The sequence below is a fragment of the Balaenoptera borealis genome, assembly GCF_965194805.1.
Source record: "Balaenoptera borealis genome assembly, chromosome: 1".
In the NCBI taxonomy this organism is placed as follows: domain Eukaryota; kingdom Metazoa; phylum Chordata; class Mammalia; order Artiodactyla; family Balaenopteridae; genus Balaenoptera; species Balaenoptera borealis.
In genome coordinates this window covers 61,761,188-61,775,952 of record NC_138860.1, presented here as the reverse complement: position 1 = coordinate 61,775,952, position 14,765 = coordinate 61,761,188, and the positions used below count along the sequence as shown (strand labels likewise).

General features: G+C 38.6%; 1 protein-coding gene across 1 annotated transcript; it reads left to right on the top strand.

The window, feature by feature from the left end:
• Positions 1–6,949: 6,949 nt before the first annotated feature.
• LOC309605741 (lymphotactin-like) lies at positions 6,950–14,560 on the top strand. Its single transcript, XM_082341929.1, has 3 exons — positions 6,950–10,791; positions 12,616–12,730; positions 13,634–14,560. The coding sequence occupies exons 1-3, from the start codon at positions 10,731–10,733 to the stop codon at positions 13,794–13,796; spliced, it is 339 nt and encodes a 112-aa protein (XP_082198055.1). The 5' UTR covers positions 6,950–10,730; the 3' UTR covers positions 13,797–14,560.
• Positions 14,561–14,765: the final 205 nt, after the last annotated feature.

The window sequence follows — 14,765 nt, the reverse complement described above, 5'->3', positions numbered from 1 at the left end:
CTACAAATAACTGAATTTTGTTTCTTTTTACTGCTGAGAAATATCATTGGATATATGTGCCACATCTTCTTTAACCATTCATCTGTTGATGGACACTTAGTTTGCTTCCACGTCCTCGTTATTGTAAATAGAGCTGCAATGAACATTGTGGTACATGACTCTTTTTTTTTTTCACACACACACATTGTATTTTATTTTTACAAGAGATAAATAGACTGACACCAAGCATTGTACATGGATGACCACAACAAAAGCAACAATGATTGCAATTACCAAACACGAAACACACTCATACTATGTCATAATATTGACATTCAGTCCAGTAATCCTCCACTGTAACAGCTCCTTTACTTTGCAGTGAAAATTGATTTGTATATTCTTTGCCTCTGAGTCCTTGTGGGATTTTTTTTTTTTTAATTCAAACAGAAAGTCACAAAAATTATACTCATCCTCATCAGTTCACTCAGTCCCATGTAATTAATTTTTTTTTTCATCTTGATCTTTTGTTAGCACTTTTATGAGTTCATCAGTTTTTCATTAGAGTTCTGAAAATGCTTATTCATTCAGTTCAGCAGTACAGTCAGTTACCAGAAACCTGTACTTGACATGACTCTTTTTGAATTATGGTTTTCTCAGGGCATATGCCCAGTAGTGGGATTGCTGGTCGTATGGTAGTTCTATTTTTAGTTTTTTAAAGAACCTCCATACTGTTCTCCATAGTGGCTGTATCAATTTACATTCCCACCAACAGTGCAAGAGGGTTCCCTTTTCTCCACACCCTCTCCAGCACTTACTGTTCGTTGATGTTTTGATGATGGCCATTCTGACTGGTGTGCGGTGATACCTCATTGTAGTTTTGATTTGCATTTCTCTAATGATTAGTGATGTTGAGCATCTTTTCATGAGTTTGTTGGCAATCTGTATATGTTCTTTGGAAATGTCTATTTAGCTCTTCAGCCCATTTTTGGATTGGGTCGTTTGTTTTTTGATATTGAGCTGCATGAGCTGCTTGTATATTTGGAGATTAATCCTTTGTCAGTTGCTTCATTTGCAAATATTTTCTCCCATTCTGAGGGTTGTCTTTTGGTCTTGTTTATGGTTTCCTTTGCTGTGCAAAAGCTTTTAAGTTTCATTAGGTCCCATTTGTTTGTTTTTGTTTTTATTTCCATTTCTCTAGGAGGTGGGTCAAAAAGGATCTTGCTGTGTTCTAGAGTGTTCTGCCTATGTTTTCCTCTAAGAGTTTTATAGTGTCTGGTCTTACATTTAGGTCTTTAATCCATTTTGAGTTTATTTTTGTGTATGGTGTTAGGGAGTGTTCTAATTTCATTCTTTTACATGTACCTGTCCTGTTTTCCTAGCACCACTTATTGAAGAGGCTGTCTTTTCTCCATTGTATATTTTGCCTCCTATATCAAAAATAAGGTGACCATATGTGCGTGGGTTTATCTCTGGGCTTTCTATCCTGTTCCATTGATCTATATTTCTGTTTTTGTGCCAGTACCATACTGTCTTGATTACTGTAGCTTTGTAGTATAGTGTGAAGTCAGGGAGCCTGATTCCTCCAGCTTCGTTTTTCTTTCTCAAGATTACTTTGACTATTTGGGGTCTTTTGTGTTTCCATACAAACTGTGAAATTTTTTGTTCTAGTTCTGTGAAAAATGCTACTGGTAGTTTGATAGGGATTGCATTGAATCTGTAGATTGCTTTGGGTAGTATAGTCATTTTCACAATGTTGATTCTTCCAATCAAAGAACATGGTATATCTCTCCATCTGTTTGTATCATTTTAAATTTCTTTCATCAGTGTCTTATAGTTTTCTGCATACAGGTCTTTTGTCTCCTTAGGTAGGTTTATTCCTAAGTATTTTATTCTTTTTGTTGCAATGGTAAATGGGTGTGTTTCCTTAATTCCTCTTTTAGATTTTTCATCATTCGTGTATAGGAATGCAAGAGATTTCTGTGCATTACTTTTGTTTCCTGCTACTTTACCAAATTCATTGATTAGCTCTAGTAGTTTTCTGGTAGCATCTTTAGGATTCTCTATGTATAGTATCATGTCATCTGCAAACAGTGACAGTTTTACTTCTTCTTTTTCAATTTAGATTCCTTTCATTTCTCTTTCTTCTCTGACTGCTGTGGCTAAAACTTCCAAAACTATGTTGAATAATAGTGGTGAGAGTGCACAACCTTGTCTTGATCCTGATCTTAGAGGTAATGGTTTCAGTTTTTCACCATTGAGAATGATGTTGGCTGTGGGTTTGTCAAATATGGCCTTTATTATGTTGAGGTAAGTTCCCTCTATGCCTACTTTCTCTAGGGTTTTTATCATAAATGGGTGTTGAATTTTGTTGAAAGCTTTTCTGCTTCTATTGAGATGATCATATGGCTTTTCGCCTTCAATTTGTTAGTATGTTGTATAACATTGATTGATTTGCGTATATGGAAGAATCCTTGCATTCCTGGGATAAACCCCACTTGATCATGGTGTATGATCCTTTTAATGTGCTGTTGGATTCTGTTTCCTAGTATTTTGTTGAGGAGTTTTGCATTTATGTTCATCAGTGATATTGGCCTGTAGTTTTCTTTCTTTGTGACATCTTTGTCTGGTTTTGGTATCAGGGTGATGGTGGCCTTGTAGAATGAGTTTGGGAGTGTTTCTCCTTCTGCTATATTTTGGAAGAGTTTGAAAAGGATAGGCATTAGCTCTTCTCTAAACGTTTGATAGAATTTGCCTGTGAAGCCTTCTGGTCCTGGGCTTTTGATTGTTGGAAGATTTTTAATCAGTTTCAATTTCAGTGCTTGTGATTTGTCCATTTATATTTTTTATTTCTCCCTGGTTCAGTCTCGGAAGGTTGTGCTTTTCTAACAGTTTGTCCATTTCTTCCAGGTTGTCCATTTTATTGGCATATAGTTTCTTGTAGTAATCTCTCATGCTCCTTTGTATTTCTGCAGTGTCAGTTTTTACTTCTCCTTTTTCATTTCTAATTCTATTGATTTGAGTCTTCTCCCTTTTTTTCTTGATGAGTCTGGCTGATGGTTTATCAATTTTGTTTATCCTCTCAAAGAACCAGCTTTTAGTTTTATTGATCTTTGGTATTGATTCCTTCATTTCCTTTTCATTTATTTCTGATCTGATCTTTATGATTTCTTTCCTTCTGCTAACTTGGGTTTTTTGGTTCTTCTTTCTCTAATTGCTTTAGGTGTAACTTTAGGTTGTTTTTTTTAGATGTTTCTTGTTTCTTGAGGTAGGATTGTACTGCTATCAACTTCCCTCTTAAAACTGTTATTGCTCCATCCCAGAGGCTTTGGGTCGTCGAGTTTTCATTGTGATTTGTTTCTAGGTATTTTTTGATTTCCTCTTTGATTTCTTCAATGATCTCTTAGTTATTAAGTAGCATGTTGTTTAGCCACCATGTTTTTGTATTTTTTAAAGATTTTTTCCTGTAATTGATATCTAGTCTCATAGCGTTGTGGTTGGAAAAGATACTTGATACGATTTCAATTTTCTTAAATTTACCAAGGCTTGATTTGCTACCCAAGATATGATCTATCCTGGAGAATGTTCCATGTGCGCTTCAGAATAAAGTGTATTCTGTTGTTTTTGGATGGAATGTCCTATAAATATCAATTAAGTCCATCTTATTTAATTTATCATCTAAAGCTTGTGTTTCCTTATTTATTTTCATTTTGAATGATCTGTCCATTGGTGAAAGTGGGGTGTTAAAGTCCCCTACTACGATTGTGTTACTGTCGATTTCCCCTTTTATGGCTGTTAGCATTTGCCTTATGTATTGAGATGCTCTTAAGTTGGGTGCATAAATATTTACAATTGTTATATCTTCTTCTTGGAGTGATCCCTTGATCATTACGTAGTGTCCTTCTTTGTCTCTTGTAATAGTCTTTATTTTAAATTCTGTTTTGTCTGATATGAGAATAGCTACTCCAGCTTTCTTTTGATATACATTTGCATGGAATTTTTTCCATGCCCTCACTTTCAGTCTGTATGTGTCCCTAGGTCTGAAGTGGGTCTCTTGTAGACAGCATATATACAGGTCTTGTTTTTGTATCCATTCAGCCGGTGCACTTCTTTTGGTTGGAGAATTTAATCCTTTTACATTTTAGGTAGTTATTGATGTGTATGTTCTTATTCCCATTTTCTTAATTGTTTTGGGTTTGTTATTGTAGGTCTTTTCCTTCTCTTGTGTTTCCTGCCTAGAGAAGTTCCTTTAGCATTTGTTGTAAAGCTGGTTTGGTGGTGCTGAATTCTCTTAACTTTTGCTTGTCTGTAAAGTTTTTAATTTCTCCATCGAATCTGCATGAGATCCTTGCTGGGTAGAGTAATCTTGGTTGTAGGTTTTCCCCTTTCATAACTTTAAATATGTCCCACCACTCCTGAAAGATCTGGCTTGCAGTGTTTCTGCTGAGAGATCAGATGTTAACCATATGGGGATTCCCTTGTATGTTATTTATTGTTTTTCCCTTGTTGCTTTTAATATTTTTTCTTTGTATTTAATTTTTGATAGTTTGATTAATATGTGTCTTGGTGTGTTTCTCCTTAGATTTCTCCTGTATGGGATTCTCTGCACTTCCTGGGCTTGATTGACTATTTCCTTCCCCATATTAGGGAAGTTTTCAACTATAATCTCTTCAAATATTTTCTCAGTCTCTTTCTTTTTTTTTTTTTTTTTTTAAATATTTATCCATTTATTTATTTTTGGCTGTGTTGGGTCCTCGCCTCTGCGCGAGGGCCCCCTCCAGCCGCGGCAAGCGGGGGCCACTCTTCATCGCGGTGTGCGGGCCTCTCACTATCACGGCCTCTCTTGTTGCGGAGCACAGGCTCCAGACGCGCAGGCCCAGCAGCTGTGGCTCACGGGCCCAGCCGCTCCACGGCATGTGGGATCCTCCCAGACCAGGGCTCGAACCCGCGTCCCCTGCACTAGCAGGCAGACTCCCAACCACTGCGCCACCAGGGAAGCCCTCTCAGTCTCTTTCTTTTTCTCTTCTTCTTCTGGGTCCTGTATAATTCGAGTTTTGGTTCATTTAATGTTGTCCCAGAAGTCTCTGAGACTGTCCCATTCTTTTCATTCTTTTTTCTTTATTCTGCTCTGTGGTAGTTATTTCCAATATTTTATCTTCCAGGTCACTTACCCATTTTCTGCCTCAGTTATTCTGCTATTGATTCCTTCTAGAGAATTTTTAATTTCATTTATTGTGTTGTTCCTCATTGTTTGCTCTTTAATTCTTGTAGGTCCTTGTTTAACATTTCTTGTATTTTCTCCATTCTATTTCCAAGATTTTTGATCATCTTTACTATCATTACTCTGAATTCTTTTTCAGGTAGACTGCCTATTTCATCTTCATTTGTTTGGTCTATTGGGTTTTTACCTTGCTCCTTCATCTGCTGTGTGTTTCTGTGTCTTCTCATTTTGCTTGACTTATTGTGTTTGGAGTCTCCTTTTCTCAGGCTGCAGTTTCATAGTTCCCTTTGTTTTTGGTGTCTGCCCCTACTGGGCAAGGTTGGTTCAGTGGGTTGTATAGGCTTACTAGTGGAGAGGACTGGTGCCTGTCTTCTGGTGGATAAGGATGGGTCTTGTCTTTCTGGTGTGCAGGACCACGTCCAGTCGTGTGTTTTGGGGTGTCTGTGAACTTATTATGATTTTAGGCAGCCTCTCTGCTAATGGCTGTGGTTGTGTTCCTGTCTTGCTAATTGTTTGGCATGGGTTGTCCAGCACTGTAGCTTGCTAGTCATTGAGTGGAACTGGGTCTTAGCGTTGAGATGGAGATCTGTGGGAGAGCTTTTCCCATTTGAGATTATGTGGAGCCAGGAGGTCTCTGGTGGACCAATGTCCTGAACTCAGCTCTCCCACCTCAGAGGCACAGGCCTGACATCCAGCTGGAGCACCAAGACCCTGTCAGTCACATGGCTCAGAAGAAAAGGGAGAAAAAAAGAAAGAAAGAAATAAGATAATATAAAGTTATTAAAGTAAAAAATAAAAAGAAATTATGAAAAATAAAAAATTAAAAACTAATTTAAAAAAAAGAAAGAAAGAATGAAGAGCGCAACCAAACTAAAAAACAAATCCGCCATTGATAATAGGAGCTAAAAACTATTAAAAAAAATGACCCAAAAGCAGAAAAGAAAAAACGGACACACAGAACCCTAGGACAAATGGTATAAGTAAAGCTATACAGACAAAGTCACACAAAGATATATACACATACACACTCACAAAAAGAGTAACAGAAAAAAAATATAACTGTATTTAAAAAAAAGGAAGATAGCAACCAAATCAATAAACAAATCTACCAATGATAATAAACTCTAAATACTAAACTAAGATAAACATAAAACCAGAAACAAATTAGATGCAGAAAGAAAACCCCAAGTCTACAGCTGCTCCCAAAATCTGCCACCTCAATTTTGGCATGATTCGTTGTCTATTCAGGTATTAAAGAGATGTTGGGTGCATCAAGTTGATGGTGGAGATTTAATCCGCTGCTCCTGAGGCTGCTGGGAGAAATTTCCCTTTCTTCTTTTTGTTCGCACAGCTCCTGGGGTTCAGCTTTGGATTTGGACCAACCTCTGTGTGTAGGTCACCTGAGGGCATCTGTTCCCCGCTCAGACAGGACAGGGTTAAAGTAGCAGCTGATTAGGGGGCTCTCGCTCATTCAGGCGGGGGGGAGGGTGGGGTATGGAATGCGGGGCAAGCCTGCAGCAGCAGAGGCTGGCATGACGTTGCAACAGCCTGAGGTGCACCGTGTGTTCTCCCGGGGAAGTTGTCCCTGGATCACGGGACCCTGGCAGTGGCGGGCTGCACAGGCTCCCAGGAGCGAAGGTGTGGATAGTGACCTGTGCTTGCACACAGGGTTCTTAGTGGCTGCAGCAGCAGCCTTAGCATCTCATGCTTGTGTCTGGGGTCTGCGTTGATAGCCATGGCTCGTGCCCATCTCTGGAGCTCGTTTAGGCAGTGCTCTGAATCTACTCTCCTTGTGCACCCTGAAACAATGGTCTCTTTCCTCTTAGGCGGTTCCAGACTTTTTCCTGAACTCCCTCCCAGCTAGCTGTGGTGCACTAGCCCCCTTCAGGCTGTGTTCATGCAGCCAACCCCAGTCCTCTCCCTGGGATCTCACCTCCAAAGCCCAAACCTCAGCTCCCAGCCCCCACCTGCTCCAGCGGGTGAGCAGACAAGCCTCTCAGGCTGGTGAGTGCTGGTCAGCACCAATCATCTGAGTGCGGGAATCTCTTCTCTTTGCCCTCTGCACCCCTTTTGCTGTGCTCTCCTCCGTGGCTCCGAAGCTTTCTCCCTGCCACCCATCTCTGCCAGTGAAGGGGCTTCCTAGTGTGTGGAAACCTTTCCTCCTTCACAGCTCCCTCCAAGAGGTGCAGGTCCTGTCCCTATTCTTTTGTCTCTGTGTTTTCTTTTTCCTTTGCCCTACCCAGGTACGTGAGTAGTTTCTTGACTTTTGGGAGGTCTGAGGTCTTCTGCCAGTGTTCAGTAGGAGTTGTTCTACATGTAGATGTATTTCTGATGTATTTGTGGGGAGGAAGGTGATTTCCATGTCTTACTCCTCCGCTATCTTGGAGGTCTCTCTGCTATATTTATTATTAGTACTTTTGTCCTTTAACCTTTACACTAGAGTTAAGTGGTTAACGTACAGCAGAGCATGTAAATACATTAAACAATACATGGGGAAAAAAAAGTCTCTGGTTTTCACTCATGAAAATGTGCTACACCAAAGGATTTTTGAGCAGAGAAGTAACATATTACTTACATTTTGACGTGATCAACTTTGTCAGGTTGGAAAACTGACCAAAAGAAAGTAAGGGTGCAATTAGGAAAATCAGTTAGGAGGCTGTTGGACGAATCCAGGTAAGAAGTGATTGTGGCTTGAAGTTGGGTCTCTTGGGGTGGTGGGAAGGGTTTAGATTCTATTTTGAAGACAGAGAGACAACAGTATTTTCTGACAGATTGGGTGTGGCATGTAAGAGAAAGAGAGGGGTCAAGGATGAGAAATATTTGTTCTAATATCTTTCAACTTGTTGTCAATCAACGTCCACACATTAGCAGATTATGCCCATTTTGTACTAGGTTTCTATATTTTTGTTGGTTGCTTAATTCTTCTCCATCAGAGACTTTAGTGCATGCTTGGAAAAACTGAAATGAATAATTCATTCTCAGAGTTTAAGAAATTCTCTTTCAAAATGCTAAGTAAAAATTCAGCCATTGGTCAATTTGCCGATTTGACTATAAACATGAGAGGAAGACGTAGGCACAATATTCTGGCTTTATGTTTTTAGATGTTCATCCTTTACTTAATGTACAATCATTATAATGTTGGTCTTTTGAAAAGAATTCATTTATTCAAAAACCCTTTGATGAGTGACCACTATGTAGCAAACATTTTGCTAGTGCCAGAGACCCAGACAGCACTGAGGCAAATTCCCTACTCTCAAGGAGCCTGCCATCTAGTGGAAGATGCAGAAATGTAATTGAGTAGGAGAATAAAATGAGATTAGTGGTAGAACAGTGGTGGCTAGAAAGTTCCAAGAGGTCATTGAAGATGGCACAAGTTAATTGTCTCTAGAGAATTCAGAAAAACTTGTAAAAAGAGGAGGAGTTTACAAATAATTATGTAGGGAGCTGAGATGGGCATTCCAGAAAAAGGAAGCAATATGTTGGGAGTAGAAAAGAGAATGGCCCATTTGGATGATCACACAGATGTTTGTTAAGGCTAGAGGTTTTGGAGCATGTGCATGAATGGTGAAAGATGAGTCTTGAAAGAAAAGCGTGTTATATCTTGAACACCTTTATTTATGACAATGTGAGGTTTGAAATGAATCCTGTAGGCAATGGGAAGTAGCAAAGAGGTTCTCAGCATGAAAACAAGTTGATTAGATTAAGGCTTTAGAATGATTATTCTGGCAAGGCTGTGGAGGATACATTGGAAAGGGAGGAGACCCAGGCCGGGGGAATCAATTGGTCTACTGCAGTAGTCCTAACAAGGAGTGATGAGGTCCTGCCTTGAGCAGTGTGAAGAGAGAGGAGAAGACATATAGAAGAGCTACTTTGAAGGTATACTTAGTCCAGCTTGGTTGAGAACAACATATGGGTGACTAGCAATGAGTCTAAGATGATGCAAGTAATCTGTATTTGGAAACTGAATAGATGATAACACATTATTCCATGTCAAGGAGTAATAGGAAGAGAAGCATTTTGAGTGGAATTGTGTGTTCAGAGTTTAAGAACTGATGGTGTAGCTAGGTGGAGACAACGAAAAACTATTTGAATTTCTGAGTAAAATCTGGGTGGAAAATTAAATGCCATTAATGAAAAGTATCTTAGAGCTTAACCTATAATTTTCATAGAAATATAGGAATTTGTTTTCATATCCTTAATAGCAATGTCAAAAACTTTTAGCTATATGTATATTTAATCAGAATGTTATTTTCATATCCCTGAATAGTAATGACAAAACCTTTTAGCTACACACATAATTAATAAATGCATTTTACACATACCTATATTAAACAAAACAAGACAAAACCCAAAAGAGCAAATTGAGTGACAGACAGGTTGTCTTGTAACCATTACAGTGAAACACTACTGGAAGCATTGCAAATGGAAATTACATTCTGGGAAGTATATATGTCAATATATCGCAAGAGTTACAAAGATGATCATATGATTTTGCCTCGTAATCCTACTCCTGGTGATTAGAAGCAAAAGATTCAGTGTATTTAATGAAAATTTACTTATAGATGTGGTTTACATAACAATAAGTTAAAAGGGAATGGTTTACTGTGCCTGTGTATGTGTTTAGTCAGAGTAGAAAGATGAAGATTATGAAGAAACATGGCAGCATATTTACATAGATGTAAAAACAGTATTTATATTTGTCACGACTCTGCAAAACATGTATACCCATAGAGACTCATTGAAAAACATTAAAAATGAAAACAGTCAGAATGCTAAGATTACAGATAATTTCCTTTTTCTTTTTTCCAAAATTTTATGTCAGGACAACTTTTCAAAATCTTTTAAAAATGTATGTATTAAGTTAAAATAAGGCAAACCCATGCAGATAGACAGGCTCCAATCATCATTATTGAAATGTTTCTTGGGTATGTGGGGAGGCTGGTGTAAAGAAAGGGGATCACCTGAATGAGGGCAGAGGAGAGAAATAAGAAGATTAAGGCAGAGGAGTGAGGAGCTCAGGGAAGCCACAGAATCCCATCACCTCCCTAAGGTGTCACTGGGCTTAGGATCCACAGTGGTGGAAGCCTCATGTCACAGCTGATGTTACATGAGGCAGGAGGGGGAGATGGACCACAGTGACCACCCACCTTGTTTCCTTTACACTGTCCCTGTGCTGGGCCATGACACTCCCATGGCCCTGGGGTGTGTGTGCAGTGGAAGGTTTGAATTTAGACTGGTGGCAAGAGATGAGACAACTACGTTTCTTTTGTGCACACATTTGGTTTCACGGACACATTAACCACAGGAGGAGGAGAAAAGGCCACAGAGTGTTGGGTTAGTATGAGTGGGGACAAAGGAACTTTTTTTTTCAACCAAAGAAAGCATCAGTATTGCAAAGACTTTCCGTGATTCCACACCCATCTCGAAAGCCCCCCTCTCACCACAGGAAGTGCGCTGATCACTGGAGGAATAAAAGAGACTGAAAGGATCAGTTCCTCAGCCTCTCGCTGCACAGCTCAGCAGGACTTCAGCCATGAGACTTCTCATTCTGGCCTTCTTCGGGATCTGCTGTCTTGCTGCATACACTGTGGAAGGTAAGTCAAAAGCTTACTTATGAGATAAGGAGCATCTACGTATGCAGGCAGTGGCCACACGTTTTGGTTTTGACTCAGGCTTTGACTGGAGTATACTTTCTCCGAGCTAAGCCTCAGGCTCCCCATGTGCAAAATGGGAATAATTTGACTCTAGGAGACTTTGTAGATTTTGAAGATAAAACTTGGTTACAATCTGGGCTCCTATTTTTCACAACTGGGTGATTTGAGGTAAATTTCTTCACCTCTCTGTGCTTATGCTTACTTATCTATAAGAAGAATGTTATAACTGATATGCTTACCCGGGATTAAAATGAAATAAATCTTATGATCACTTATTAGGTTTCCACACAAGTCCTAACTTCTTGATTAATGTTAATTGTGGAATGCTGATGACGATTGTATATACCTTTGAAGCTTTTGCCTATTTAATATTGATCTTGATAAATTCTCGAAAATTTTGAGAGTTCACAAAGTGGGAATGAGCTAGATGGTTTATGTTCTGAAGCAAATCAATGTTTTCTATTAAAACAAAACTGACTGGTAGCTCATACCTTTACAACCAGGAAATCAATTTTACATTAAGTGTGTAGGAGAGTCTGTTATTACTGCTATGAATGTTGTTCCTGCTGATGATCAATTTCTTGAGTTTATAAAAGACCATAAGTGCTAACAAATATCAACGTCTTATATACAATCAAATAAACCTACAAGACATACCCAGATGAGACTTAGTTATACTGAGACTTACATGAGCATTCTACACATATTTCTTAAAAGATCACTTTTTCCCAGCTGGTTGGAGTATATTTCTCCTTGTGTCTCTGGCAAGAAGAGGGAATATCCTTTGGGTATAATTAATGTTTCAGTTAACTCTCCTTTCAACCTCCTAATCAGTAGACTTATTACTTAGACTAGAATATCTGAACCTGATCATGGATCCCAAAGTTGTCCATAAATAGAGATGGCAATGTCTGCAACTCCCTGAAATTGTGCCCCAAATTAAAAAAAAATATTGATGAAGCCAAAACTTTAGGCCAAATGTTGTCTTAACCATGGCTGGCTGGCATTTGTCTGAGAAAACAGGCTGCCATTTGGTAGAAACCCATGTACGGGTAGGGGAAATAAGACTGAGGAAGATTGTAGACACTTGGGTATTTCCCTCTTTCACTGCATTCAGAGACAGTTCAGCATTAAAAGTAAGTTGGCAAATGTAGAGGGTTAAGAATGTGCAGGCTGGATATTTTTGTGATGGAGAGAAGGAGAGCTGAAGAGCAATGGTAGTGAACACCTGGCCAGTTTCATGTTTATAAAAAGCCTTCTGACCCCAGCAACACTATAGCTCAAACTTCATCATCATTGGATATTATTTAAGATGCTTTTTTGCTGAATATTTCTCTGAGAAATATTCTCTGAGAATACTTGCTTCCCTGAGTAGCAAATGCCAGTCTCCGGCTTAGGAGTAAATCAGCACTTAGAAACCCTTTTTAGACTTTAGAAAACCCTTACTATTATTAACTCTCCCAAGTTATTTTCCCTTCTCCAATGTAAGATGTTCTCTAAACTTAGAAAGTTTAATCCTTCTGGGACATTTCTATTGAGGATGAGTATTTAATGAACTCCTTCCCTTACATATTTCACATTTTACCATTTAAAATGAGGACACCTTTATTTATTCAGTCAAAAATGAGCTACCTCTCCCACATTTAGTGTTGCCTTCCCCAAATTATTCTTTATCAGATCACTCTTTATTTTATTTACAACACTCTAACATTGATAGTATTAACAATTATATTTTATTTTTGTTTGCTTGGTTTTCTTTACCAGGTGTGGGGACTGAAGTCCCAGACAAGACCATCTGTGTGAGTCTGACTACCCAGCGACTGCCAATTAAAAAACTCAAGACCTACACCATCACGGAGGGCTTCATGAAAGCAGTGATGTGAGTTGCTCTCCCCCAAATCTGGGCTTGATGGAACACAGTATATAGAAATGCTGCCCTCCTCAGGAAAAATGTCAACAAGGAGGAAATCCTCAACGTAGCCAATAGTCTTTCTGTTTTTCCATATGAACCATGCCTTTATGTAGCCCCAAACAATGTTTATGACAAAAAATTGGCAACCAAGTGAAGAATATCACCCTCCTTTCTGCTTTATCTTAGCAGAAGAATCTAACTGGGAACCAGATGAATAATATGCTCAGTCCTGAGGGTTAGGTTTAGAGCGGGATGGTTCAGATCAGGATTTGACCGTAGAGACACACTGGTGTGGGATGCCTCCCTTCCCATCCCTCCCCTTCCCTGCCTTTCTCTGCCCTTATGGTGTGCTGGAGTAGAGTGCCATATTTTATCAGTTGCCATATCTCAAGGAATAGTGTCAACAACTGGCCTACATGGTACCATTCTCTTTCTAGGATCTCATTTTCAGAATAGTAACTCTTCCCAACACACAACTGCAACTTTATCCCCAAAACTATGATAAAGAAATCACCTTTTACCCAGAAAATAAGATGAGTGTGTTTAAATTTGAAAAAGAAGATGATATGTAATAATTGGACTAGATGACCTCAAATGTCCTGTTTAATTACATCACCTGGTAGCAATGATGAGAAAAGGAGCCTGCAGTTTATGCTGAACCAGGGATCTGGGTATTACCTGGAGCTATTTCTCCTTTATGGCAAAATAGATTGCAGAGGAAAGATTTTCATTTATATTCTCCTGAATCTGAAAGACTGTTTTGTCCAGTCATTTCTGCACAAGATCTCTTATATATGATCTGATCTTAACTTCTGGTTCCAAGGCTTTGAGGATGTGACTAACTTTGTCTATCTTTTCTTTGCATTGCAGATTTATTACCAGACGTGGCCTTAAAGTCTGTGCTGATCCACAAGTTGAATGGGTGAAAAAAGCAGTCCGAACAATAGACAAGTCCAGCAGGAGAAATGTGAGCCAGACCAAGCCTACAGGAGCCCAACAACCCAACAATACAGCTGTGACCCTGACTGCGTAGTGACCCTCTGGCATCTTGTCCCCTCACTAGCCAGCCAGCTCATTTCCCTTTAAAGCTCATGGACTAATTACATTATGTTCACCTTTTATAAAAGTGCTGCATGAGTCAAATTATTTTTTATATTTTTATTTTTTATGTCTTTCATATTAATTTAGATGGTCTTATTAATAAATATTTATTATTAAGAATAGTCCCAAAGTTTATTCATTACATATTGGGAAAGATAATCCATCATTTGTGTTCTCTTTCTGTCCTAACTGTACTTCATTGATGGTATCCATGATGGGAGAGATTTTGGTCAGTGTTTATCAGAGATGAAAGCTATATTCATCATTCTTAGGTTCCAGAGTAAAATGGTTCTCTACACATGAGTCATAGTTGACACCTGTGATAATGACAATTTAATATCTATTTCAACCTGTCTTCATAATGGAGTTCTTTTTTTATGGAATAAGCAAGAAAATCATCCAACAATTATTGGGTCCCCATACTGAGGGTTCACTACTCAAAAAGTGGCTTCATTCAAGTTTGATCTGGAGCAAATTCTCATACCTCTGTGCTTCATTTGATCTCCTGTAAAAGAATGAAAAAAATATATCTTGCCAGTTCTTTCATTTGCCAAAGTAGCAAGGATTAGACTTTTGATGAAAAGTCTAATTTTCTAACAAAATCAGTTCTCCTCAAATTGGGCAATGATCTCACTGTCTTTCTGTGATTTCCATAATTGTCACTACTATAGTTATCATACAAGTCATGTGTTTTTTTTTTTTGCCAGTAAGTTTTTTAACATCCCAAACTGTCACCTGGAACATTTTTTGAATGTGATCACAATTTGTAGTAAAGTTTTAATTAAAGTTACTTCATCTGGTCACTAGACACCCCAGACTTATGCCCTCCTGTTCTTATTAAATTGCTAATTTGATTCATGTTTAAGACTCTACTATCCAAGTAGTTGATGATGTACACGTT

Excerpts from the sequence above, each read along its gene's own strand:
- LOC309605741 (XM_082341929.1), top strand. The coding sequence starts at position 10,731 with ATGAGACTTCTCATTCTGGCCTTCTTCGGGATCTGCTGTCTTGCTGCA. Across the intron at positions 10,792-12,615 it reads TGCTGCATACACTGTGGAAG|GTGTGGGGACTGAAGTCCCA; the intron begins GTAAGTCAAAAG and ends TTTCTTTACCAG. Across the intron at positions 12,731-13,633 it reads GGCTTCATGAAAGCAGTGAT|ATTTATTACCAGACGTGGCC; the intron begins GTGAGTTGCTCT and ends TTTGCATTGCAG.